Here is a 27,816-nt window from a genome sequence, read left to right on the forward strand (position 1 = left end):
AACTTATATCTGTGGGTGGCGCATTTACGTTGTAGATGTCTATGGGCTCCAGTAACCACTTTACACCAGGTGGGCTGTGAGCTCGTCCGCCCATCTAAGCAATAAAAAAATAATAGTTAAGATTTCATAAATTTCGTTCTTTCAGCTAGACCTAACATACAAAGTATCCCACAATCCATACACACAGCACCGAGCTCTGAGGATCATCAAACTAGATCCTGAGTTAACCGGGAACTATACGTGCGTGATCTCAACCTTCCTGGCTGAAGACGAAAAGACGAAACCTATGACTATATTTGGTAAGTTACACATGTACCATGTAATTTAGGGCTAACTTTTGAGTTGATGGATAAAATCTCTCCTTAAAGTAAATCATAATGCAAATAAATTACAAATAATTTACTGGTGGTAGAACCTCTTGTGAGTCCGCGCGGGAAGGTACCACCATCCTGCCTATTTTTGCCGTGAAGCAGTAATGCGTTTCAGTTTGAAGGGTGGGGCAGCCGTTGTAACTGTAACAATACTTGAGACCTTAGAACTTGCAACAAGGTGGGTGGCGCATTTACGTCGTAGATGTCTATGGGCTCCAGTAACCACTTAACACCCGGTGGGCTGTGAGCTCGTCCGCCCATCTAAGCAATAATAATAAAAATTACAAATGATATAAATAGATAAAATTCGGTAACATAGTGTATCTAAGTTATGGTAACTAATTTTTATATTTTTTGTGTGAATGTTGTGACACCATCAAAATTTTTGGCTATCCATACAAAACGATATTTTTTTTTACTTTATTAGTTTATAGTATAATGAATACCATCATAAATTTAATATAATCATTGTAAGCTCAGCCAAAAAAAGGTTTATAAAATAAACATTCGTTTAATAGTTAAAAACTAAAAAACACGCTCCAGTAGAGAATCAATTTAAAAACTTTTACTTCAACCATTTCTGGCCAATGTATATTCGTCATCGTTCCTTGATACGTTTGCAAGTTTTCGTGTTAATTAGACATAATGTTGCATAGATAGCTAGACCCAAGCTAGAGAAGGCCAGGCCAACAGAAACGCGATGAGAATTAAATTTCAACTACTTTGAAATATACGGCTATCCTTTGAGTCAAAACGCAGAACAATTTTGTATAAACCCACAGAACTAATTTGTGTGGGCACTTAATGCTTCCTCTCAAGTCCGATTTAATTGCTAGAAATATCTAATTATAATTGTTAAATTTTCGCTAGAAAACCCATTAACCCATTATTACCTCCCACTAAAATAACACATCAGAACAACCAAAACATACTCTAAAGTTAGATTGCTCAATATACAACTCTAACAACTTCTACCTGCTATACATAGCTTATCATATCACGCTATTATACAATACACAGAATAACGAACAGACACAATGTAACTGTAATGCACAACGGGGCTGCACCTACGCCGCAACACGCTTATGAGCTGAGACGAAACGGATATTACATCTCAAAACTTTACCTACAACAGAACGGGGATAGCCTGATGATATATTAAATAAGCGATAGCGTTTTTAGTATTTGCTTCTATAAATAATTGTACAAGTGCTGTGCAATACAATTGCTGGTGGTAGGACCTCTCATGAGTCCGCGTGGTTAGGTACCACCACCCTGCCTATTTTAGCCGTGAAGCAGTAATGCGTTTCGGTTTGAAGGGTGGGGCAGCCGTTGTAAATATACTGAGACCTTAGAACTTATATCTCAAGGTGGGTGGCGCATTTATGTTGTAGATGTCTATGGTCTCCAGTAACCACTTAACACCAGGTGGGCTGTGAGCTCGTCCAGCCATGACAGCAATAAAATAAAAAAAATTAAAGGTTGCCTAACTTCTCAATGAGGATTGCGCACATTGGAAGATCGATGTGCCTAATTATGAAAAGTGCCGTATCTAACTGCTTTTAATGAAAGTTTATAGACAAAATATTACGCAGCAGCATAGTTATGTTTATTGGTGTTTCTATTGCCTTCTGCGTCCTATATTTATCTTTTTAATTTTTTACTATAAGATGGACTATACTGGTCTCCCAATTAGCGAATTCTTCCGTGTAAGCTTAACATTACTATAAAATCTATGAGGGCGTTGTTAATTAACTAATCGTATATTTTAATGTATTTTTACATCATTCCATAAATTTCAAAATAATTTTTGAGTTATTTTCGATTGGACTGGTTAACGAGGTTCAAACATTGAAGCGAGAAGTGCAGGGGAGTTGTTTAGTCGATCACTTTATCACACAAGTAAGTCGTTGTGGCCTAAAGGATAAGATGCACCGATGTTCGAATCTCAGGCGGGTACCAATTTTTCTAATGAAATACGTACTCAACAAATGTTCACGATTGACTTCCACGGTGAAGAAATAACATCGTGTAATAAAAATCAAACCCGCAAAATTATAATTTGCGTAATTACTGGTGGTATGACCTCTTGTGAATCCGCGCGGGTGGGTACCACCGTCCTGCCTATTTCTGCCGTGAAGCAGTAATGCGTTTCGGTTTGAAGGGTGGGGCAGCCGTTGTAACTATACTTGAGACCTTAGAACTTATATATCAAGGTGTGTGGCGAATTTACGTTGTAGAGGTCTATGGGCTCCAGTAACCATTTAACACCAGGTGGGTTGTGAGCTCGTCCACACATCTAAGAAATAAAAAAAAACACACACACACACATCGTGCAAATCTGTAATTTGTGAAACAGCTAAGAGGATAGGCAAAAAAAAAATAAGACAGTTTTGAATGAACGGTAATATACAGAGAACCGCTCCGCTCATCCTTCTCTAACAGAAACCTTATTATAATAGCGATACAGAAGAAACGGTAATATTTAATTTTATTTACGTTAGGTACACGTTTATGTTATACCAACTTCTGATATAGGCATGGACATCACAATGTATTTAATGCTGTTTGCCTCTAGAAATGTTTTCAGTTATACTAACTAAATTTGTATTGGACAGCTATTCGAAAGAAAAAGTCAATCGTATTCTCTTCGATTACCCGAATTACGATCTGTTTTAACTAACTGTCGTACCTTCATAGTATTTCTAAGCACAATGTCAAGATTCCCTTCAAGCGAAGTTTGAAAAATGACCTCCATCGGAAGCAGTGGATTGGCTGTTGTACTCTTGGCATCGTTTATAGGTGTTTATTATCCTTCACTATTACGTAAATGATATACTCGACTACTGGCAATCAAATCAAAGACAATCGACTAACTTTACAGCCTTAAAAGAAATGTATCATTACAGAGCAACAATCACCAGTGATCCTCTTAAAGGACTATCAGTTTTGTCATTTGCGCCTCTTTTTATACAGTGCATGCTCTTTAATGCAATGGACTTGATGTCGTGCCTAAAGTGGCGGCATTAACTTTGTGATCTATATATCTAGTCTTGCCATAAATACTGAGACAAGGGAAAAAAATAAATTCTATTGCTTAGTTATAGTTAGTTTAATACATAAATATAAAACAATTTATAGTATAAAAAGCTTATTCGAAGTGGTCTCCATTGGCTGCAATACAGTCCTTTAAACGTTGAGGCCAGTCATCAATAGAAGCACGCACTCTTTCCATGGGAAAAATTTTCACTGCCAATCGTACGGATTGTTTTAGGCACTCCAAATTATCATGGCGTTTAGAGCAAGCCGTACTCTCTAAAACTGACCATAAATTATGATTTATGGTCAGTTTATTATCCAGCGGATTAAGATCGGGACTAGCCGACGGCCAGTCTTCAGCTCTGATGAAGTCCGAAACGTTCGTTTCCAACCAAGACTGCGTAAACCGAGCTTTATGACCTGGCGCCGAGTCTTGCTGGAAGGAGCATTCTTGATTATTGGAGATGGTTTTGTTAAGGGGCTTCCTACCTTCTCAAGAATGGTATCTTGATACACTTGTGCCGATGTTTTGATACCTTTTTCACAAACATCCGTAAACAATTTTTTTCTATGATCTCCCTTTGCGTACCGCTTCAATAGTTGTTTCGATTTTATCAGCCTATTCACTTTTAAATTATCAGTTAAGAAATGACCAGTACGTCTCTTATAGGATGCAAGTCTTAAGTCATTTTTTAAAATACGCGACATGGTTCTAGGTGCTATCTTTATATCCCGAGATAAAATCTTCTGCTTTCGGACAGGATTTCTTCGAATTCTTTCCCTTACTGCTTTGACCACTTTTTTCGTACGAACACTACGTGGACGGCCAGATCTTTTTCTGTCACAAACATAGGAGGTCTCATTGCACCTATTAATAGCCCGGTACACAAACATTTTACTAATACCAAGCGTATGGATAGTTTTAAAAATTGCATTTGGCTCTATACCTACTTTGTGTAATGCAATCACAGCGATTCGGTTCTCTTTATCACTCCACTCCATTTTAATATCGCAAAATATTGTACAATGTATGTATTGGCGCCAAAATGAGAAAACTCAATGAGCAATCATATCAAAATGACAGATTCCAAATTCAAATGTAATATTTTGTTTATTTTTAATTGTAACAGTATTTATGGCCAGACTACGTAGAACCTAGTAGCGGAGGTAGAGCTCATATTCTAATTTATTATAGTATCTAGAAAAAAAAAGGTTTTCTCAGTTTCGCAAACTTATCGGGAAACTTGCTAATAATAACAGCTTAACATTGTTTAATATTAGCTTTAAGTAAAATGGAAATCCTACGGAAAACTGTCATGAAACAAAAACGATCACCCTTTTAACTTAAAAGCAAAGTAAAAGAGTAAGCAAAGCAAAGTATAAGAAAATAGTAAAAACAGCATACATTTTAAACCTGTTATTTAATCCGAGGTCATTCGTTCTAATGGTTAGCCGAAACAAAGGAATATACAGCGGTAATGAAATACAAATGGGTATTATACGGTAAAACCATCAATATTTGGAACAAATTTCACAAAGATCTTTAAAAACTAGAGTTTCTATTGCATTCATTCCACTGCTAATAGAACATATTGCTCATTTTTGTTTAAGATTCTGCTATTAGCTTAGCGATCGCCTAGATCCAATGGAATTTGAGAATGTCTAAGATTTGGATATACGGGCGAGGGACTCTGTCGAAACGAAGTTCTTGCGGGGAAATGAGTACAATAAAACACTTTCTCGTCTCAATGTGCAGTCTTAGGTGACTTCGCTTGTGTCGCAACAGCTACTGCTCCTAGACTCTGGTCGCTGTCTCGTTCACCTCTCATAAATAGGGCGATAATTGGCACCTGGGAGAGAATACCATCGCGAGTAACGCGTGGTGATTCTGATGAATGAATGAAATCATTTAGAGCTGATTTGATTCTCAAAGGCTGTGTTTTGCGATGAAAAGATTGTGCTTCGTCTAAAAACGTTTGCGCTTAAGTATGGCAAATACTCATCAAGTGGTTGTGCAGCCTTTTTGTTACTCTTCTATTGTCTCTTTTGATTTGTGACTTCTCCACAAAAGAAATTTGATGCTGCAGCATGTTTATATTTAAAGAGAAATTTAATAATACCCAAATAAAGCGTTTCCAGTTAAAATACAAATTCCTTGTTGCTGACGTTCGGTATCCATTAAGAGTCGCGTGTCCACAGACTGTTCAATGTTTTTCCTAAACATGGTCGTCGTCCGCTCTCCTACTGGAATTAGAAAACAAAGGTTTACGGTTTCAACTGAACACGATTTGGTGCTCGTAGTAAATTTACACGTCGTACAATTACCCAATTAAAAAAATTACCTCTTGTTTTACTGAAAATCATTTATAGGTGAGGTAATATTATTGAGTTTGATTTTCGTTCTTTGTTTTTAAGCTATTGCATAGCTTCTATCGCGGGCCTTGAGCGCGGCGACCGAATCATGAAATTCCGTAACGAAAAAACCTAACACCCCTCACTCCGCCTACCATGTAGCTCGCGTTCAACCCATTCACACGTTGCGCCTGTGTAGTGTTTGTGAATAAGCGCGTGGCGTGACGTCACACTGCATGCGCATCATGAAAAGTCTGCCCATCTCTCTCTCGCGCGGTCTAGCTTATGAGTGTGAAGGGGACAGTTAATGTTTTGCTTTTATTAATATTTAATATAACGTGGTCTTGTTTTATTATTGTTTTAATATTAAATTATCATTGTCTAATTATAATTGCATAAGTTGATAAAAAATGCTATGCAATAGATTTAGCGCGGCAATTCCTGAGTGCCACACGTTTTCTTTCTCTCTCTCTCACTTTAACTATCTCTCAGTTAGTTATTGTAATTTATGTCGTTTTTGAAGTCTTATATTGACATTTATGTCTATACTTATAACAGTGAAAGATCACCTACTTAATATAATTTTATGGATGTATTATGCCTATGTTTGACGTTATTTAATTTGTCAAAAGTTGCTTTGCCCCTGTAGTTTAATTGGCAACATTATTTCTTATTGGAATTTCATATATAATCTTCTATAGTTCCAGAGAGAAAATTCGACATGATTCAAGATCGCCTAGACGAGGACTATTTGAACATCATATGCGCCGTAGAAGGAGTCTATCCGAAGCCCGAACTCAACATACTAGTTGGAAATAGGTAATGAACTCTTGTTATATTCGACTCCGCTATATTTTGTTTGTTTGACCAAATCAACTGAGGGCTCACTCACTCCACTTTTTTTTTTCTACCTAAGCTGGTAGCCTTGGGAGGCTATTCCAGCGTAACCTTAACTAGTAGGTGAGCTCACGGGGTTCAAACCTGACGACGTTGCTAACACGAACCCTAGCAAGAGCCGTGCTTCGCAGAATCTACCACCGGATCGGAAACGCGACCCACTGAGAAGATCCGGCGAGAAACTCAGTGGGCTGTGTCTGAGGGTTAATTTACTACTACGGGTTCGAAGAGAACGGTGACCGGTCACTCCACAATGAAGCCTATAGACATTACAAATACGAATGTTTTTTTTTTGCTTAGATGGCTGGACGAGCTCACAGCCCACCTGGTGTTAAGTGGTTACTGGAGCCCATAGACATCTACAACGTAAATGCGCCACCTACCTTGAGATATAAGTTCTAAGGTCTCAAGTATAGTTACAACGGCTGCCCCACCCTTCAAACCGAAACGAATTACTGCTTCACGGCAGAAATAGGCAGGGTGGTGGTACCTACCCGCGCGGACTCACAAGAGGTCCTACCACCAGTAATTACGCAAATTATAATTTTGCGGGTTTGATTTTTATTACACCATGTTATTCCTTCACTGTGGAAGTCAATCGTGAAATTGCCCATATTTAATGCTATTGTTCATTTCATCATAATGTTCATTGCGGCATATGACATAAAATTCTTCGAGATTGCCTTCCAGCTCTTGTGGAGCGCGAAATTCATATTTCCTCTCAAATACGGCAGATACTCACCTTTTTGATCAAAATAGCACAAAAATACCTTTTCACATTTATTAGTAGTGAATGAAAGGCACTTAATTTTTTCTGATAAATACGTACTTACATTAACAAATGTTCGCGAATGATTTCCATGGAGTAGGAACAATATCGTGCAATACAAATCAACACCGCAAAAAATGTAATTTGAGTAACTAACTACTGGTGTTAAGGCGTCTTGTGAGTCTGCACGGGTAGATACTACCTCCCTGTCTATTTATGCCGTGAAGCAATACGAAGTTTCAGTTTTAAGGGGGGGACAGATGCTGTACTGTAAAAACTGAGACTTAGTACTCATGTCTGAACATGGGTGGAGGCATTTACGTTTGTTGAGGTCTATGGGCTCCAATAACTACTTACATTTACATATTACATCAAGTGGGCCCTAGTTGGTCCCCCTATATTAGCAACCACAATAAAGCTGGCGAGACTTTTGGCGGAAGCAACAATAAAGTTCGATCCATAGTTAATGTGTCAAATAAACTACCAACCCTATTTTAAGCATCGCGTTCTTATTCTCCAACTTTCAAAATGTCTCCATGAATGTTGATGCAGTGAAAAACGTAAGATTATCATTAACGACCAAAATCGAACAGGATTTATCGTATTAAGTATTACAACAAGGAAACTTCGTCGTGCCGGAATAGGTCCGTGAATAATATCGAATGGTTGTCTGGACTCCTGTTTGGAAACACAAGTGTCAAAATTTTGATTCGAAACGTAAATTTTACAACTAATGGTTCGTTACGTTTTTCGGATGACACAAAAATTATATAATCACTAGCGTCCATCGCTTCGCTTCGGAAACATTAAATTTTATTATTGATAACTGAGTCCCGCGATGCTATCCGCGGTTATTGTCGTACCGCGGGTGACGCTGCGGGGCGAAACTAGTCTATAAGAAATATGCTGCAGCTCAAACAATATATTAAGTGCAAATCGTATCAAAGGAAAAAATAAACCTCACACATGCCTTTCACTATGAAGGAATACCATCATGCGTTAAACATTAAACTTACAAAATTACTAGTGACGGTTGGGCGTATTGTTAGGACAATGCATATTCTGCATTTTTCTGCTGTGATGCAAGCTGTGAAGAATACACACCAGTTCGTACGATGCGAAAACCGCTATTTTTTTTTTTATTGCTTAGATAGTTGGACGAGCTCACGGCCCACCTGGTGTTAAGTGGTTACCGGCGCCCATAGACATCTACAACATAAATGCCACCACCCACCTTGAGATATAAGTTCTAAGGTTTACAACAGCTGCCCCACCCTTCAAACCGGAACGCATTACTGCTTCACGGCAGAAATAGGCTGGGTGGTGGTACTTACCCGTGCGGACCCACAAGAAGTCCTACCATCAGTAATTACGCAAATTATCATTTTGTGGGTTCGATTTTTATTACAAGATGTTATTTCTTTACCGTGGAAGTCAATCGTGAACATTTGCTAAGTACATATTATTTACTTAACAAATGTTCATTAGAAAAATTGGTACTTGTCAGCGGGATTCGACCACCGGTGGATCGCTATATACGAATGCACCGGACGTCTTACCCTTTAGGCCACGACGACTTCAAAATTATTTTAAATTTTAATAAAACTGTAAAGGCGGTAAACAAGCCAACGAGAACTAAACGTACGAATATTTCGATAATGGTTTTGATAGATCTAATTCTGCGTTCACCGACACAATAATAGACCGTATAAACACTCGCACCTTACGAGTTTTAGTCCAAATAATTTGAATGCTTCTCGAAAGTTCTCTAACAAGCAGAAATTCGAGATGCCAGTATCGAATGCCCCAGCGTACTGGATTCACATTGTTACAACTAAAAGCTATTTTACGAACGCTTTTGTTTCATTAATGCTTCGTTAATCACTCGCCTTTTGGTCTATTAGTCGATACCAAGCCACGGAGCTTGAGTTCAATCACCGATCATAGTCAATTACATAGTTTATGTTGATTGTTTTATCTTAATAATTATTCAAAGAATTTTAATTAGCTTTGCAGGTCTATTTTTATGGCACGATATGATATTTCTTTCATGGTGATATATTTACCTATGTAACCTTTAGGTTGACTTTAGAACCACAGTACTTTTTAAGCTACACAAACTCACATTTTTTTCTCTACATATTTTAGTAACTTCGAGGGGTTATACTAGATTCACAGAATTAGTAAGTGAGGTTACGGGCGTAAGAGCAGTGCTTCGCATTGGAATCTACCACCGGATCGGAAACGCGACCCACTGAGAAAATCCGGCGAGAAACTCAGTGGGCTCACACTCACCAGAATTCTAGTGTAAACTGGTTCCTAGAGCCCATAGACATCATAGCCTGAATGCCATTACCCTTGAGGCATGAGGTCGAGTTTTAATTTTATTGTACGACTGCCTCTCTCTTTAAGATGAAATGTATGACTGCTTTGTGGTAAAAATTACTTAGATGTAGGTACCATGTAGCTTACGAACCGGCTTACAATAATTAATGTCATACCTTTTTTTTATTGCCCTTATAGGTAGACGAGCATACGGCCCACCTGATGGTGAGTAGTTACCGTCACCCGTGGACTTCAGCAATGCCATGGGCAGAGCCAAGCCGCTGCCTACCGTTAAGTACTCTCCACAAGCCTCTCATAATATTCAGAGAACAAAGCAGCTTTCCGGTGAAGATCTGGCGTGGTGCTATTCTAGATTGACACCGCAGCCGATTAATAAATTGTAATTTGATTCACAGACTACTGATAGACACGAAGTCATCGATCAATTTGATAGACGGACGGTACACGGCGCTGACCACCGCCGTCGTGAACGTGAACTCGCTCCCGACAACTGTGGAGCTGCTGTGCGAGATGCAAGTACCGCTGGCCAACTACTACAGCAAGAAGAGGGATCTGTTTTATAGAGGTTGGTACTGTTGATAGCAAAAGACTTCGAGAAAGGAGTCATCATTGGTCAAGCCAAATGGCTGAATAACTCAAAACTTTCAATCTCTTGATGATCAAAGATTGTAGGAAATGGAAGAGTTTGCTGCAGCATTTTCGTCCAAGCTACGGGAAAGACTTGAAGAGTTAGAGGTGTACTGTTGAGTGTTTAATGTCCTTAGGGGGTATTGAAAGCTATGGATCATTAGAGTGAGCCGACCTCTCAAAGTGGACAGTAGCATTCGCGTTTAATTATCCATGGCAGTAACCACCTAACACAAGGCGATCCGAAAACTAGTCTACATATCTAAAAAAGCTCAGGAATGATCAGGATTAGTGATTTAACCTGATTTCAACCTAATTACAAAGGTCTCATATCTCGGTAGGTGTTTGGTTCGTATGCTCCCTGGTCCCTGTATCTCCCTTGGTATATGCTAGGATAGGATTGGTATATGGAGTATAGCATACCCTTCGTATATGCTAGGATTGGATATGCTATTGACTAGGATCTCTCGTCTAACCATAGTTCCGTTCACAGATCCACCGACAACGACCCCGGAATCACCTAACTCAGCCCCCGCACAGAGCGACGATGGTAACTATGATATTAATGTATACCAGACCTCACCTATATAAATGGCAAATAAACATTCAAACTAAAGCATATTTTATATAGTTCAAAGCAATTCCCTAATTTCGAGGGAGCAATGGGCTCCGATTTGGAACGTGAGGTAGCTGCATGCTACCCCGGCCTCATGTCTGAAGGTGATTGGCGTGATGTTCCTGGACCTCTACAACCCTACAGTCAGATTGACCATGAAATTTCCCAATTTAAAGCAATTTTTTTTTTCCAAAAATAAGTTTTAATGCTATATCAGTAGTTTGATCAGCGTATACTTTTTTTCAGGCTACAGAATAGTTTCAACGTCCCAATTAATTCTGTTGTTGCTGTTTATACAACGCGTGAGGTTTAGGAACACGTGACGGACACACATTGATATATATTTACATATATATAGTTACTATTCGCTGACGCAAATCAAGTGTAAACATTTGTTGTGTACAAGTCTTTAACAAATAATCGCTTCATCTGACGAATATTTCAACAAAGAGCATTGTGCATAGTTTTCGTGACTTTATAGGGCTCTTTCGTCAGTTGAAACACAAATTTACCTACAGGTAGCCCTCCTATAACACGATTAATACATTCCTAAACAGTCCCGTGTTGTGCAAAACCGTCTTATATGAGACTTGATAGGAGAGTAATTTTCTAAATAAAAAAGCTCAACTTCATCATCATCATTCTTCGGCCCTTCTCGCAGTCAACTGGGATCGGCCCAACAAGTTTTCTCCTTCCATACTCCTCTATTATATACCATTTCCTCACTCACTCCCCTGTCATCGTCTTAGAGGCAATCCATCCATTTTTTCTTAGGTCTACCTCTTCCTCTAAAGCCTTCCACATTCATATTTAAAACTCTCTTAAGAACCTTATTGTCATTGTCATCTCGAATACCTGTATATATATATATTTTTTACGTAAAATATAAGCAGTACAATTTTGTTCATAACTTCATTATCTTTATTAAATAATTTTGAAAGAAAATCTCATTATCGTGTTATAGAAATACCGTGCTATAGGAGTGTTACCTGTGATCTGTTATTTACTTACCAATGACGAAATAGTAATTCCGAGGCTTTTTTTTTTCTTCAATCCTTCTTCGTCATTCCCTCATTAATGAGGATCGCGACCACACGTATGCAAGTCTATCCATGAAGATCGGTCCTCTACGACGGGAGCCGCCAGTTCGAGGCTGCCCCCAACTGTCCTCCTTAAAGTGTCCTACTTTTTGCTCATTTCCTCTCCACTTGACCTAGAAGGCCAAGGCATCCTCTTTTACAAGAGGATGCCTTGGAGAGCATATGATATTTCCGAAAAAGCGTAGTGTCTGGTCTTGGCAAATGACGATGATTTTTCAATGAATTCAACAAAAACCAATATTTTATTTATAGATCCATTCATTGTCGGGACGGGAAACTCTCATTAGCTATTAAAAATGTTTTAGAATAAGTTATTCTATATTTTGTAATGTATAATGAAGGTTAAGGAGGTAATTATAAAATGTCACTTTAATTTAGACATCACCTTTAGAAACGCAATCGAAGTTTGACTTTAAAATTGTTTTTTTTTATTTTTCTCGTCAAATCACTATAAAATTAATATAGAAAATTTATATGTATGTACTTATCGCTATATTGTCGACCAAAGATGACGATGTTGATGTTACGACATTCAAAGAACGTAATATATTTTGTATGTGAACATTCCAATGATTCTTGTCTAGTCTGTCAATAAATGTTTTGACACAAAAAACTGGTTGTGTTTTATTTTGGGCTGGACAAAAAGACCGGTATTCTCGAATTGAGTGGCGAAGGTACGCTGACAATCACAGAGAGGTGGTGGGGTCAACCGATCAAAGAAACCCTAGCTAGCACAGCATATACACGAATAACTGCTAGTAGAACGTCCACTGGTAGCTACCACCTATTTCTGCCGCTACGCTGTAATCCATTCCGGTGTGAATTTTGCAGCAGCCGTTGTACTACAGAACTGATACTCAGTAAGTATATCTCTATGTGGGTAGTGAAATTAACGTTGTTGATGTCTATGGGCTCCGGTAATCATTTTACACGAGGTGACCCGAGAGCTCGTTCACCCATCTAAACAATAAAAGGTAAATTGAAAAAAAATGTGTGTGTGTGTAAGTTACACTGAACTAGTCGGGGACGCGAAACCGTGTGGAGCGCTTCGTGATTTGTCGGCGTCGCTTCTTCGCGCACTCGGAGTCGCTTCGGCAAGCCAATCGCGGCACACTTATTTTTTCGTTTAGTTTCATCGAGTTTGAAATCACAACGGTTCTAAAGAAGTTTCACTTCAAAAAACTTTAACCAATTAGAAATGAAGACTTATTAAAAATTAACCTTGCACAGCCCAGTTAGTGTGTCTATGGGCACGATATATAAATTAAGACCATGTGAACCATAAGCTCCTTTATCCATGTACAGAAACCAGTGTTCATTCAGTGATCGAATTTCGACCATAATCACTCACTTTAATATTTAATTCAATTTTATGCATTACACGTTATCTTTTGTTTTGCCCTTTTTTCCTACAAAGATGAGGAATAAAACGAACCATTTCAATATTTTTTTATTATTCTAACACTAAAGCTTATCAATAACAGCTTAACAACAAAAGAAAACGGCTGAAAAACAAAAGAGAAAAAGGTACCATTATTTGCCTATTTATAGGCCATAGTATAAATAAGATAAGAAAAAAAAAGCAATTTTCTCGAAATAAAAGAACGCCATCAGTTCTTTGAGTCCAATGAGTGTATTTCACAATATATCAACGGCCCCTATGTACAAAGCGCCATGTCAAAAATAGTGGTTTAAAGTTTCAATCTGATCTGTAATAAAATCTTTAAAGTAACTTCTATCTTTTAGTATTGATTTAAAGTATTCAATTTAGGCGAGTTCTAATGGTATAATAATTATTTATATTTTCCTCGATTTTCCCGAAAAGTAGTTATATGACTGTGTCTGTCACAACTATGAAATGGATTATAAACGTTTAAGTCTTATATGTCTGTTTGTACGTGGAGAATGTCAAAACATTTTTTTACGAAGAAACAAAATAAATGTGAAAGGAAAGGCTGTATATTGTCACTATATTTAAGTTTTTTACTTTCAAATTGATGAAAAAAACAAGTGTAAAAAACATCAATAATATAGACATAGCCTTTTATATGTAGCTTCTTAGAACGGACTTAAGGTGTACATTTTATGTAAATTTTCCATAATTAAAATCACAGTTTTACTACAATACAACTTTGGTCTTATTAAGTAAATTAAAGTAAATAATAGTTTCTACTGATCACTATCCCGTACATAATTAAGTTCTCCGCGTAAATGACATTAAGTTTGAAACGTTTGCTTCTGCATGGAATGACGGTTAATTTATAAAACCGTATAAAACTTCATGGAAAGATGACTGTATCTACATCAACAAAGTATATTTATTGTTAACAGTTAACGTCTTCTACGTTTATTGATCTTTTGAAATATTTCTTCTAAAATTAAAAATTATATGTTGTAATAAACGTATTGACAAATAGAAAATGCTTATGAAATAAAAAAGGATTGTGTGGTTTTATGAAACCACGGTAAAAGTGAAACTTTTTTTCACATTATAGACATTTAACTCTGACAAACAACATTTACATTAAAACACTGACAAAAACAAACAAAATAGCGTGGGCACAAATAAGTAATAGTCTATACACTATACGATCAGCTGCTGCGAACTATAGGCGCCGCCATATTGGCCTAGGCTGCTCTGACGAGCGCCTTTCACTTTATCCCTACCCCGCGGCCGATCGTCACGCGACATGCAACACACAGACGAAAAAGTTTGAGACGATGTAATAAAAGTTTCACTTTAAAAAAACGTGATTTTGAACATGACTGTTTATACGTAGGGACCATCGATATATTTTTATACGAAGTCATTTGGACAGACAGATTGGTCAAAACACCGCGGTCGTTTGTGTCAAACACGGCCGGCCCAATAACAATTCCCGGCGATTTTGTCACAACGATGCGTTCTGCTATACTCATTACAGAACTTAGTTCCGATGACTGAGTGTGATAAACGCACAGGACAGTGCCGTCGAAAACTTTGTGAAGGCTCGCCCATAAGCGTGATTGCACTGCCAATGTCCCTAGGGCTGGCAATGCATTCTATTAATAAATATTTTCTGACGGAAAACATTTGATTACAATATTTTACTATTCAATGCGTTATGGTTTCGTATAAAACTAAGTAACTAGTTTGAATTAAAAAAAATTGTTTGACAATTGCTGTAATTATTGAAATATATGTATCTTTGTTCACATTGCATCACTTAAAATCCAATTAAAAAATCGGTTGTCTGTAAAATCAGCTTACTGACGATAGTTGAACGTGACAACGTCTTAAGAAAATACTGATGGAATGGTTTCATTTTTCAAAAGAAATTTTTAATTTTATTTGTTTGATAGATATTTTGTATGGACAATTGACATGACATTCACTTTTCACTGAACTTCCATACTTGACGAAAACATGTAAATGTATTATTGTATAGCAGCTGCCCACGCTTTTTTTTTTTTTTTTTGCCTACCTAAGCTGATAGCCTTGAGAGGCTATGTCAGCGTAACCCTAACTTTAGTAGGTGAGCTCACGGGGCTCAACCTGACGATGTTGCTAACACGAACCCTAGCAAGAGCCGTGCTTCGCAGAATCTACCACCGGATCGGAAACGCGACCCACTGAGAAGATCCGGCGAGAAACTCAGTGGGCTGTGTCTGAGAGTTAATTTACTCGTCGAGCCCTTCGTTAGTGGATCGGGAGGATCCGAGATGACGTGTTTTGGGCGACGTCGACTGCTTTCCATTCTGTCCGCAGGATCGGGAATGTAGTTACCGGCGGCCACGATGAGAGGGTTCTCGTGTCGTGCCGCTTTATCGAAGTGGCGCATGGACGCCGACTGAAGATACTTACTGATGGACTCTAAGTCCAGTACGTCATGGAGGTCGACGTTCCTGACGAACCACGGGGCTCCGACGGCTATCCTGCAAAAACGGGATTGAATGATTTGGAATGATTTTAAGTGTATGCGGGCCGCGTGAGCGAACACTACACTTGCATAGGTCATGACGGGGCGTATGCAAGTTTTGTAGAGTGTCACCTTATTTCTAAGGGACATTTTACTTCGCCTACATATCATCGGGTAGAGACGTCCTAGAATGAAGGCGGCACGGTCGCGTACCGTCTTGATGTGGGGGCGGAATGTCATCCTACTGTCGAGGGTGACGCCTAAATATTTGACTTTCGGGGCCCACGGTATGGGCTGGTCAAACATCGTGATTGGGCGAACGGCGGGGGCGGAGGTGTTGACGCACCTAGTCGGGAGGGGGATGCTCAGCGTGGTGTTCGGAGGGCGACCCCTTTTGAAGAGCACCGCTGTGCTTTTCGTGGGGTTGATGTCGATGCGCCACTTCCGGAACCACTGTCCCATGGTGGTAGCTGCGGTCTGAAGTCGTCGATGAAGCAACGCCTTCTTCCTACACGAGTAGTAGATGGCGGTGTCATCGGCGAAGAGCGCCAGATGGATCTCCGGAGACCGGGGTATATAATTGATATACAAACTAAATAGTAACGGGGAGAGGGCGGAGCCTTGCGGGACTCCGGCTGTGACGTGACGGGGTCGGGAACGCGTTCCCTCGACTCGATATCGGAACGAACGGTTCGACAAGTAGTCTCGTATGATGAGCACGAGTCTGTCTGGCACTCCCATGTTATACAGTTTGTATATCAAACCGTTGTGCCAGACTTTGTCGAACGCCTTCGCTATATCGAAGAAGAGGGCTCCTGTCGGAATGGGTTTCCGCCTGTTCAGCCCTAGTAAGATTTGCTCCGTGAGGCGGTGCACTTGATGGACGCACGAGTGTCTGGCGCGGAATCCAAACTGCTCGTCTATCAGAATTTTGTTCGCGGATACGAAGTCCCAGAGGCGTTTACGAAGGAGCCGTTCGTATAGTTTGCCTATCGCCGGGAGGAGACTGATGGGGCGGTAACTCGCGGTTTCGTTCTTCGGTTTGCCCGGCTTGTGTATGCCGATAACGTCCGCTTCTTTCCACGCCGCGGGAAAGATGCAGTTCGTCATAGCAGCATTTAATATGGTGGCCAACATCGTTATCAGTTGGGCTGGTAACAGTTTAAGCGCGCGGTTGCAGATGCCGTCGGAGCCGGGAGCTTTCCGTGGTTGTAGGCTATCGATCGCCTCCTTGACCTCGGAAGTGGTAATGGGGGGTAACGCGTCCGAGGGCGGCAGGGAAGCTCTGCGCTCGACCTCCCCGTCGACGAACTCGGTGTGTTCGGGGTCCGCGTGTTGAGTGCTGGTGGTGCACTGCTCTTGCAGTGCATCGGCCAGCAACTCTGCCTTGTCATCGTCATCGTAAGCCGGTGGTTGGCCTGAGGGGCGTACGAGAGGCGGCATAGTGACGATAGTTTCGGACTTGAGGGTCCTAGCTAGTCGCCAGTATGCTTGGTGAGTGGGCGCGGGCTCTTCTAAAGAACTATCCCAGTTTTCGTTTCGGGCGTCGCTTAAGCGGGATTTGACCTCCCGCTGTAAGCGACGCTTCCGAGTCCGGTTTGAATCCGTGGGATATCGATCGTAGGCCCGGATTGCCGCGTTTCTAACTCTTACGAGGTCCCTAAGATCGGGGGAAAGTCTGATGCGGTGGAAGAAGTCCTCCACATCGACTTGTTTCGAGGATCTTATGATCGCCGTCGAGACGTGATCAGTGAAGATGTTTATGGATTCGACGGTGTCCTCGGGGGATGGAGTTGAATCCGGGCCGCAAGGGAGGATTGGTGGAGCGGTGTCAGCTAAGCACGTGCCCAGCTTCTTCCAATCCACCATGGTCCTCGTATCTGGTTCGCGGTTGAGTGGGCGACCGAGCTGCATGACGACAGGTCGGTGGTCTGAGTCGAGTTCTGACATTGCCTCGATGGAGCGCAAGCGCAGAGTTCCGTTCCTCAGCAGTGCCAGATCTATTGTGCTCGGACGACGCGCGGCGTTGTACGGATAGCACGTGGGGGTCGGGGGGTTGAATATCTCGAATGTGAGGTCGTCTATGAACGCGTCGAGACGCCTACCGTTCACATTCGTGCGATGGCAGTTCCACCTAGTGCGGTGGCAATTTAGATCGCCTGCCAGAATGACCGCGTCCCCCATACCGAGCAGTGTCTCGAGGTCACTGCTCAGGAGGGGTTTGTCAGGGGGGAGATAAACGGATGCGATGACGATCGGCTGGTGTCTCGTCAGCGCGATGCGGCACACTGACGCCTCGATATGTGAGAGCGAGGGAGTATCGAGAGGGACGCAGTGCAGGGCCCTCCTATAGTAAATGATAGTCCCACCCTTGCGGGTGGAGTCTGTCATTCCTAACCATGACGTAATTCGCGACTTTGGGGTCGCGACGCGAGGGCTTTAGGAAGGTCTCCTGCACCAGAAGGATGTCGATGAGATTATCGCGGAGAAACTCATATACTTGATCGCGCTGACGCGCGAGTCCGTTAGCATTATAAAATGCTAACTTTAAGGAACGCGGTTTTTCCCTACCGTTGTTCGCCATTGATTACCGGTAATCAAACCAGCGTACGCTGGACGGACTCTATGACGTCCATGTGGTCGAACGTCGCGTATAGGCGGTCTTCGGCCGTGACCGCCCTGCGCATGGCGTCGGCGAATGAACGCATGCGGTCGATGTTAATCGCGGCGATATAATCGCGCACGATTGAGAAGTCGTTTACGGCAGGGCGCGCGGGGCCGGGGTGAGGCGCGGGACCGGGCGCGGGCGCGGGGGCGGGGCGCGGCGCGAGCAGGGGCTGGGGTGCCGGTGGTTTCCCTGCCAACGTGAGCGGCAGCCGCCGGTTTCGCCCACGCGGAGACGGTGGGCACCGGTGCCGGCACGAAGGCAGGTTTCGGCGCGCGGGGCGCCGAAGTCTTTGAGCCGACGGATTTCGGTGGCGCGTTGACCAGACGCTTCCGCGGGGCCTTGGGGCATCCGCGGTAGTTCGCCGTGTGGCCCTGCTTCTGGCAGAGCACACAGCTCGGTGGTTCGGTCGCGGTGTCCTCGACCCGCGAGCAGTCGGCTGTCGCGTGGTCACCGAGGCACTTTACGCACCGCGGACGCGCGTGGCAATTGCGTGCGGAATGGCCGTAAAGTTGGCAGCGGTGGCACTGCCCGGGAGTGCCTTTTTTATAGGGGGCCTCGACGGTGTGCCCACGCGGATGCATCGCTCACTCAAGTAGGAGAGAGACAGATGTCGAACGCTGCCGAACGCGGAGGCCGATTGTGCCTCTTTGTCGCTCGTTGCGCGCTCTCGCTTGCACTTCAAGCCTGAAATGGAACGCCTCAATGAGTCATGTTTTTTCGTGCGTGCAGCCGGCTCCATCGAATTATAAGACGTTGTAACGTCAAAAATAAAATAAACTAACTAATTAAATAAATAAAAAGAAGCTGACTGAAAATCCTTATAAATATGGATAAAATACTGACTGCATCCAACACGCAACACGTCGTTCGATGAACAAACCGGCGAGGCGATTATTACTTAATCTAATGAAAAAGTTTTGCCCACTTTACTATTACATTACGGTGACTCATTTGTAATGTAATTGTATTATTTATACATTTTGCGTTCTGTCTTTACGGATATTATGTAAACTACTACTACTACTAAAATAATGATGTATGTAATAATTATTAATACTAGTACGTAAATGGTTTTATGAGTACGAAAATTTTGCCTATTTTTTATTGTTGTTGTAGCCGCCGCATTTACCGTACATCAGTCGTCTGAAATTTTCTGCCCAAGAAGCTCACGGCGCTTTTATTAAGCGACCCACCCACGACTTCTTTCGTTTTGCTTCTTTCTATTCTGTACCCAGACCGCTTTTTCTCTGGTCTGAACGATCTGTACTTGTTTTTGAGAGTAAATTTACATTCCAAGTTGTGTGTAGTAAAAATTGAATTTAATAATCTGATTTTCGTAAAGTGAAATCAAAATTATCGTCCAGGTAAGGGCTAGAAGACGGACAAACGGAAGTCATCACCTTACACCCTTTTCTGTATGCTTACATTTGACAGCCCTGGGGAAACATGTGAAAGCTACGTTCACGTTATTTCCCACGCGCCGCGACACAATGACGGCTATTTTTTCAACGAACATCCAATCCTTTCCCGCAGTACGGTCCCGTGTGAATTGGAAACTGGACGCACCTGCTCTTGATAGCCTGGGATGGTTGAGGTGTGTGTTTGATTGGACACTCGTGATATTTAGACTTAGAATAATTGATTGAAGCAAAACACGCATTAGTAAGAACTGACATCCTGACTTTTCTATTCTAACAGCCCACAGACGTCCACTGCTGGACATAGACCTTCCCAAGCCTCGCCACAAAGATCGATCCTGCGTTGCTTACCTATCCTATTAACCTATCCATGGAGAGGGCTCGGCGTTTTCCCTACGAGAACAAATCAGAAATGAGGAGGTGCGCAGGAAAACCACGGTAACCGACATCCTGACTTAATCTACCACAATCAGGCAAGCGTTCGTCCATTTTGTCGTTTTCTTCAAAGTGGGTTACGGTCGCATTTTGATTCCAAGATGAGTATGGGCCATGTATATAGAACAAATATACTCTGAGGAATTATTTGAGTTGATTTTGTTATCTCGTTTTTACCGAATACCATCAGAGCAAAGTTCATCCCCACTACTAGGTACCACTGCATTCATTCACAAAGATCTCTTTTGTCACGTACCATTAGGCTTTCGAATGAATATAAACGACGCTGTTTCCTGTATTGCTACGACATATTCTTCTTCAAATAACGCTTGAGAAGAATCTTCAGCGGTAACCAGCAGCTTGACTGTATACCTCGCGTTACAAACCCTGAACACCGGCAACCCTGAGCACCAGTGAATACTCGCCATCAGGGAGACCGTTGGTCTACAAAGTAAAATAAATAAATAAAAAAGGCCTTAAAAATAGTTCACTAGTGTCATCATGACAATTATGTCGATCACGTATATACTATGTACAGTACAGGTTGCCTACTGATTGTGACGACCGCAACTCATTTCAATACTTCAATACACAAATAAACTAACAATTTTATCTCTGGTTCCTGAGAACCATATCGGAGGAGGAGAAATATATCGGATAATTGACAAGTATTTTCAAATTTAACACGATTAAGCATAATTATTTACCTTTTGTTCTCCTATGCTTTCGATCTATGAAATTGAAATAGACAATTCTCAGAGTATAGCCAGGACGTTGTCTTCGAAGTTGACGCTTACCATAGACTATCTTGAGCGTTTACTACATTCGTCTCTTTTCTATGCCTCGAAATCGGTTCTTGATAATATTCAACAGGTGGTACTATTGGTACTATTGGTGGTGGTATTTTTACTGGTGGTAGGACCTCTTGTGAGTCCGCACGGGTAGGTACCACCGCCCTGCTTATTTCTGCCGTGAAGCAGTAATGCGTTTCGGTTTGAAGGGTGGGACAGCCGTTGTAGCTACACTGAGACCTTCGAACTTATTTCTCAAGGAGAGTGGCGGTATTTATGTTGTAGATGTCTATGCGCTCCAGTTACCACTTAACACCACGTGGGCTGTGAGCTCGTCCACACATCTAAGCAAAAAAATACTGCCATTAGCCTTATAAAGCGGAGCTCGCATTAAAAACTACCGCATTCTTGGTCTAGAGGGGACAAAAACTAATAACTGTCAGCGTAGCTGCCTTCTTTTTAAAATATTTCGGATCATCTCGCGTCGCCGATGTAAAATACGCGACCCATGGGAAATTTATTTGCGGTCTCTTCTAAGCTGCTATAACGTGCCTCCGATGTCCCTTACCGTCGCAGAATTAGTTGGGAATCGGAATTTTCTCGAAGATCGCTACGAAATCCAATTCTGTGCAATTGTAGATGCACAAGAGTACGGTCTCATTGAATTTTCATTCACGAGTCGAAGGTCAGATGCTTCGGGATATCGGACCAAAAATCTTGCATGAAAGTTTGTAGCGTCTTCTATTACCTAGTCAGGTCATAAGTATTGTCACACAGCAAAAACTTTTCTTTTAGAATGCTGGCCACAAAAAAGTTTATTGAATTCGAATTTCGAATTGTTCATGAAAATAAAAATGTATACTTTTAGAATTTTACTCATTTTTAAATATGGAGTGGACGCTTAAAGAAGACCGTGTTGCAGTTATTGCGTTGCATCGTTGCGGTTACGCGCCAATTCAAATTTTTAACATACTGAAAAATTTGAATATAACCAAAAGATTCATTTATCGTAGCATCAAGCGATACAATGAAGACTCTAGTGTAGATGACAGGTCAACAAGTGGTCGCCCTCGGTCTGTTAGGACTCCAGCAGTGATAAAAGCTGTGAAGGCGCGAATTTAAAGAAATCCCAAACGTAAGCAGAAACTGTTGGCTCTTCAGATGGGGTTAAGCAGAACCACGGTGAAAAGGGTGTTAAATGAAGACTTAGGGCTTCGGGAATATCGAAGAAAAACAGGACATCGTTTGAATGTTCGTCTAATGGACCTGAGACTGAAGAGATGCCGCGCTTTGTTGAAGCGGTACGCGGGAAAAAAATATCGGAAAATTCTTTTTTCGGAAGAAAAAAAATTTACCGTAGAAGAGAGCTACAACAAACAAAATGATAAGGTGTACGCACACAGTAGTGAAGAAGCGAGCAACCGTATTCCGCGTGTCCAACGAGGTCATTTTCCATCCTCGCTCATGGTATGGTTGGGAGTTTCTTATTGGGGCTTAACAGAGGTACATTTTTGTGAGAAAGGTGTAAAAACGAATGCAGTTGTGTATCAAAATACAGTCCTGACGAACCTTGTGGAACCTGTTTCTCATACCATGTTCAATAACAGGCACTGGGTATTCCAACAAGATTCGGCGCCAGCTCATAGAGCGAAGAGCACACAAGACTGGCTGGCGGCGCGTGAAATCGACTTCATCCGGCACGAAGACTGGCCCTCCTCCAGTCCAGATTTGAATCCGTTAGATTACAAGATATGGCAACACTTGGAGGAAAAGGCGTGCTCAAAGCCTCATCCCAATTTGGAGTCACTCAAGACATCCTTGATTAAGGCAGCCGCCGATATTGACATGGACCTCGTTCGTGCTGCGATAGACGACTGGCCACGCAGATTGAAGACCTGTATTCAAAATCACGGAGGTCATTTTGAATAAACTTTAGTGTCATAAGAATTGATGTTTTGTTAAGTTCATTTTGGTATATGAATGGTTACATAATGAATAAACTTGTTTCAATTATTTTACATTAAACATGTGACAAAATTTATGACCTGACTAGGTATATCAAAAAGGAAAATAACAATTATAATTCGGTGCAATGATTGAGATATAAAAAGTTGAGAGACGTTATTGTTTTACAGAATATGGCATTTAGGATGCAGAGCGTGTAAAACATAAAAAGGCACTAGAATTTATACTTGTAGGCGGATGATAATTATCCTTTCATGTGTAAATAAGATAGAAGATAATTAACAAAAAACGGAATCGCTTTTTTTAAGATAACAGGAAGCTTGTGTACGTACAAGTCCCAACCAACGATTTTTTTTTAATTGCTTGGATGGGTGGACGAGCTCACAGCCCACCTGGTGTTAAATGGTTACTGGAGCCCATAGACATCTACAATGTAAATGCATCATCCACCTTGAGATATAAGTTCTAAGGTCTCAAGTATAGTTATTTTGCTGAGATGCATATTTATATCGGTGGGGCACAAAAGTACTGGAGTGGAGACCTCGTACTGGACGTCGTAACGTGGGCAGACAGCCAACGAGGTGGACCAATGACCTGGTCAAAGTGGTTGGTAGAGACTGGATGAGAAAGGCAAGAGACCGAAGAGAATGGTGTGCATTCGAAGATACCTACACTTACCATTGAGTGGACACGGGTTGAAGAAGAGATATTTATCCTGAAATGCTGCAATGTTATCTTTATAATCGTCATCTTGCGAAATAGCAGTATAAACTAAAATCTTGCCGCCCAAGCTGAGCAGTAGCATTTACGCGACGAAGCATTTGAATCCTGACAACTACTGGACATCAGGTAAGGAGCACGTCCACTTAAAATCCGAAGGCACTGAAAGTTTTATGAAATTAGTAGATGAACCGTTGTTTTGCCATATAAATTATTTCTAGGAAAGATAAATACCTAGATACCGACTGCAGCGCCATCTGCCGGGCTGATTTGTGCACCTAAACCATCCAGGGTGCCACTCAAATGCGTACAAAAAAAATCATTCAAATCGTTCCAGCCGTTCCGAAGAGTTCAATGACAAACACACGCACAGAAGAAATATGTTTAAAAATATTTCATCAAAAAAAATATGTTTGAATAGCTTAGAAAGAAAGAAAGAAGAAGAAAGAAACAGCTATTTCTTAAATTATTTAACTTAAAAATGTTAGATGAAAATCCCATCAAGCACTTCACAAATTTTAGTACTTTAGAGAAACTCAAAACAGTTTTTTTTTTTATTACTATTGATGGGTGGACGAGCTAAAGGGCTAATGGTGTTAAGTAGTTACCGAAGCCCATACCTAAATATCAATAATGAAAATGCCGCTACCCACCTTGAGACATGAGTTCTAAGTCTCAGTTTCTACAGTACAACAGTTGCCTTACCCTTCAAACTGAAAGTCGCTCCTCCTACATGATAAAAATGGGCAGGGTGGCGGTACCTACCCGTGCGGGCTTACAATGTGTCCTACTACCAGTAAAAATACCGCCAGCGTTACAAATAGTGCAAAAAAACACAAAGCCTTTAATCAAAACCAATAGCAGTAAGGAGTCGTCTAAAATGACTTGAGACATCCTTAATGATCTTTTATTTACTTACATAACTCACACACAGGTCACCTCACAGATAATTATACAAAATTTTGCGACATTGACAATAAAACAAATAGATTTACAGAAATTGGATATTGGTTTCGAAAACAAATAAAATTTGTAATTCAATACACTATCGATGTTATTTTAAGAAATACTTCAACAAATTCAAGTAAAATCGGATATTTTATTAAGCTGCAGGATCGTGTTTCGTCAATAAATTCTATTGGCAATATCTACTGTGTTATATAAACGTTCTATCGGATTCAATAGAAGTGTTTGGAAACTAAATTGTTTTTTTTTAAATGACAATAAAACATTAGAGTACAAATAGTATTTTGATCTAAGCCTGGTCAAGCATACGGCCCATCTGATGGTGAGTTACCGTCGCCCGTGGACGTCAGCAATGACAGGGGCAGAGCCAAGCCGCTGCCTACCGCTTAATACTCCACAAGCCTCGTTTGAAGAAAGTTATAGCGCTCGGGAAACACAGTGGAGGGAAGTTTATTCCAAAGTCGGATGGTACGTGGCAGAAAAGACCTCTGGAAGCGCACTGTGGATGAACGTAGTGGCTCTAGGTAGTATGGATGAACTCTACTCCGGTGGCGGACGGTGCGATAGTAAAACCGAGATGATGAAATCATCTCAAACAATTACTCAGAGCAGAGCGACTATAATTACGAGCTACTAGTAAAGAATTATTAGAGACTAGCGACCCGCCCTCGCTTCGCTTCGGAAACACTAAAACACAAATGAAACAAAAAAAAAAAAAAAAAAAAAAAAAAAAAAAAAAAAAAAAAAAAAAAAAAAAAAAAAAAAAAAAAAAAAAAAAAAAAAAAAGTAGCCTATGTTCATCAGGGACAATGTCGGCTTCTAATGGTAAAAGAATTTTTCAAATCGGTCCAGTAGTTTCGGAGCTTATTCGAAACAAACAAACAAACAAATCTTTCCTCTTTATAATATTAGTATAGATGATCCCATACATCATTGTTTAATTGCTGCACCGGAACACATTTCATTTTTGTTTCCTAAAACCATTGTGCTCATTGACAGTGCATATCAGATGGTCTTAAAAACTCTTTTCAACTTAACACGAGCCTCAAGAACAAGCCTGCAGTTGATATTGGTCAAACAAATTTTGGCCAAATCGGATATTGGCCACAAATATCAGTAAATGTAGTTCAATATTAAGCGGTCTATATTGTAAGCTAGAATTCCAAGCTGTGTTACTGGTGCTGGAATCACGGATAAGAGACAAATCGTCAATGGACTTAATCGATCAGACATTCGCACTCGTCTTGAATAATTCGAATACGGGAGTTAAAATTTAATAAAACAATAAAATCACTTCGATATTGTCTCTAAAACCAGCCTTGCTCATACCCGATCCTGTGGACCGTATGGTAAACAGTCGACGTCGCCCTAAACACGTCAATACGGATCCTCCCGATCCATTAACGGTGCTTTTAGGTACCACAAGGACCGGTAACCGTCCTCGCCGAATCCATCGCTTGTGACCAAGGGCTCGACGAGTAAATTAATCCATAGACACAGGCCAATGAGTTTCTCGCCGGATCTTCTCAGTGGGTCGCTTTTCCGGTCCGGTGGTAGATTCTGCGAAGCACTGCCCTTGCTAGGGCCAGTGTTAGCAATACTCCGGTTTGAGCCCTGTGAGCTCACCTATACGTCAAGGGGAAGCTGAAATAGCCTCTCGTGAAAAGAAACAGCCCCCAAACCGGTAAATACGTTAAACAAATATGTACAAGGTAAATTGTGATATACTATACTATAATACAACATATATTTTTATTATTAACTAGTGGCCCGCTCCGGCTTCGCTCGGTGTCTCTAACAAAAATGTCAACGATATTTGACGTTGTTTTATTTTTTTAAATAAAATAACACTTAATGCGGCATAACTATAATAGTTAGACATATGCTGTCGCGACACTTTTTGTAACCAATAAGGTGTTCTACAAAGTCGTAGTACATTATTTTATTCTATCATCAGTAGCTTTCGCAGGACACGCGATATGAAGAATATTTTAGATAATTTTTTACACATTGGGTTACATTATAGGAGTTTTAGTAAAGATCCTTAATTTTTTTCAAAAAAGATTATAGCTTGTGTCACTTGGGAATAGTGTAGCTTCCAAACAGTGAAATAATTTTTCAAATCGGTTCAGTAGTTTCGGAGCCTATTCAATACAAACAAAAAAACAAACTAACAAATATTTCCTCTTTATAATATTAGTATAGATTTAATAAAGCCTACGAATCACAAAATGCCAATACAAAACCTTACCCGGCACTACACAAACATTAATCTAAAAATAAACAATTAAGACAAATTCCGGCGATGCTTCAACTAAAGATGAATATAATTAAATTTCTGAATTATATTCGTTTTAATGTAAAATAAGGAGAAATCTTCGTTAATTTCCTTTGTTGCTCACAATAGAGTGTTATTTATAAGTAAACTTTGTAAGAAAATAACGTATTCCGCCCGTCGACCGAGAAAGGGTTGGATTAATTAAAATTACTTAAAATACGACTCGATTTCCGTAAATACTTCGTTCAACTCGCATTTCTCGTAAACTTTAACGTTTTTGAGGAAGTTTTAAATTATAATACGATCGGTATCAGCACATCGTATTATCAGATGAACTTCTTCTAAAAGGTACAGATTCGTATTTAGGCACGAACCAATTATAATAAAGGTTGTAATGAAGTCATTTTTGTTCGTTGCACTACACTTTTTTTTTATTGCTTAGATGGGTGGACGAGCTCACAGCCCACCTGTTGTTAAGTGGCTACTGGAGCAAATAGCAAATCTATAACATAAATGCGCCACCCACCTTGAGATTTAAGTTCTAAGGTCTCAAGTATAG

The 27,816-nt window shown here is 40.7% G+C and overlaps 1 protein-coding gene across 1 annotated transcript in view; it reads left to right on the forward strand.

Annotated features, from left to right (window-relative positions):
* Positions 1–12,730, forward strand: part of LOC114239800 (uncharacterized) — a 31,301-nt gene extending 18,571 nt beyond the window's left edge. Inside the window, exons 3-7 of the mRNA XM_089732332.1 lie at positions 146–299; positions 6,464–6,581; positions 10,170–10,339; positions 10,895–10,951; positions 11,264–12,730. Coding sequence (XP_089588458.1) covers positions 146–299; positions 6,464–6,581; positions 10,170–10,339; positions 10,895–10,951; positions 11,264–11,340 — 576 coding nt within the window. The 3' untranslated portion in view covers positions 11,341–12,730. The remainder of the gene's footprint in view (positions 1–145; positions 300–6,463; positions 6,582–10,169; positions 10,340–10,894; positions 10,952–11,263) is intronic.
* The last annotated feature ends 15,086 nt before the right edge of the window (positions 12,731–27,816 follow it).

The sequence above is a fragment of the Bombyx mandarina genome, chromosome 13, assembly GCF_030267445.1.
Source record: "Bombyx mandarina strain Sakado chromosome 13, ASM3026744v2".
NCBI classification, from domain to species: Eukaryota; Metazoa; Arthropoda; class Insecta; order Lepidoptera; family Bombycidae; genus Bombyx; species Bombyx mandarina.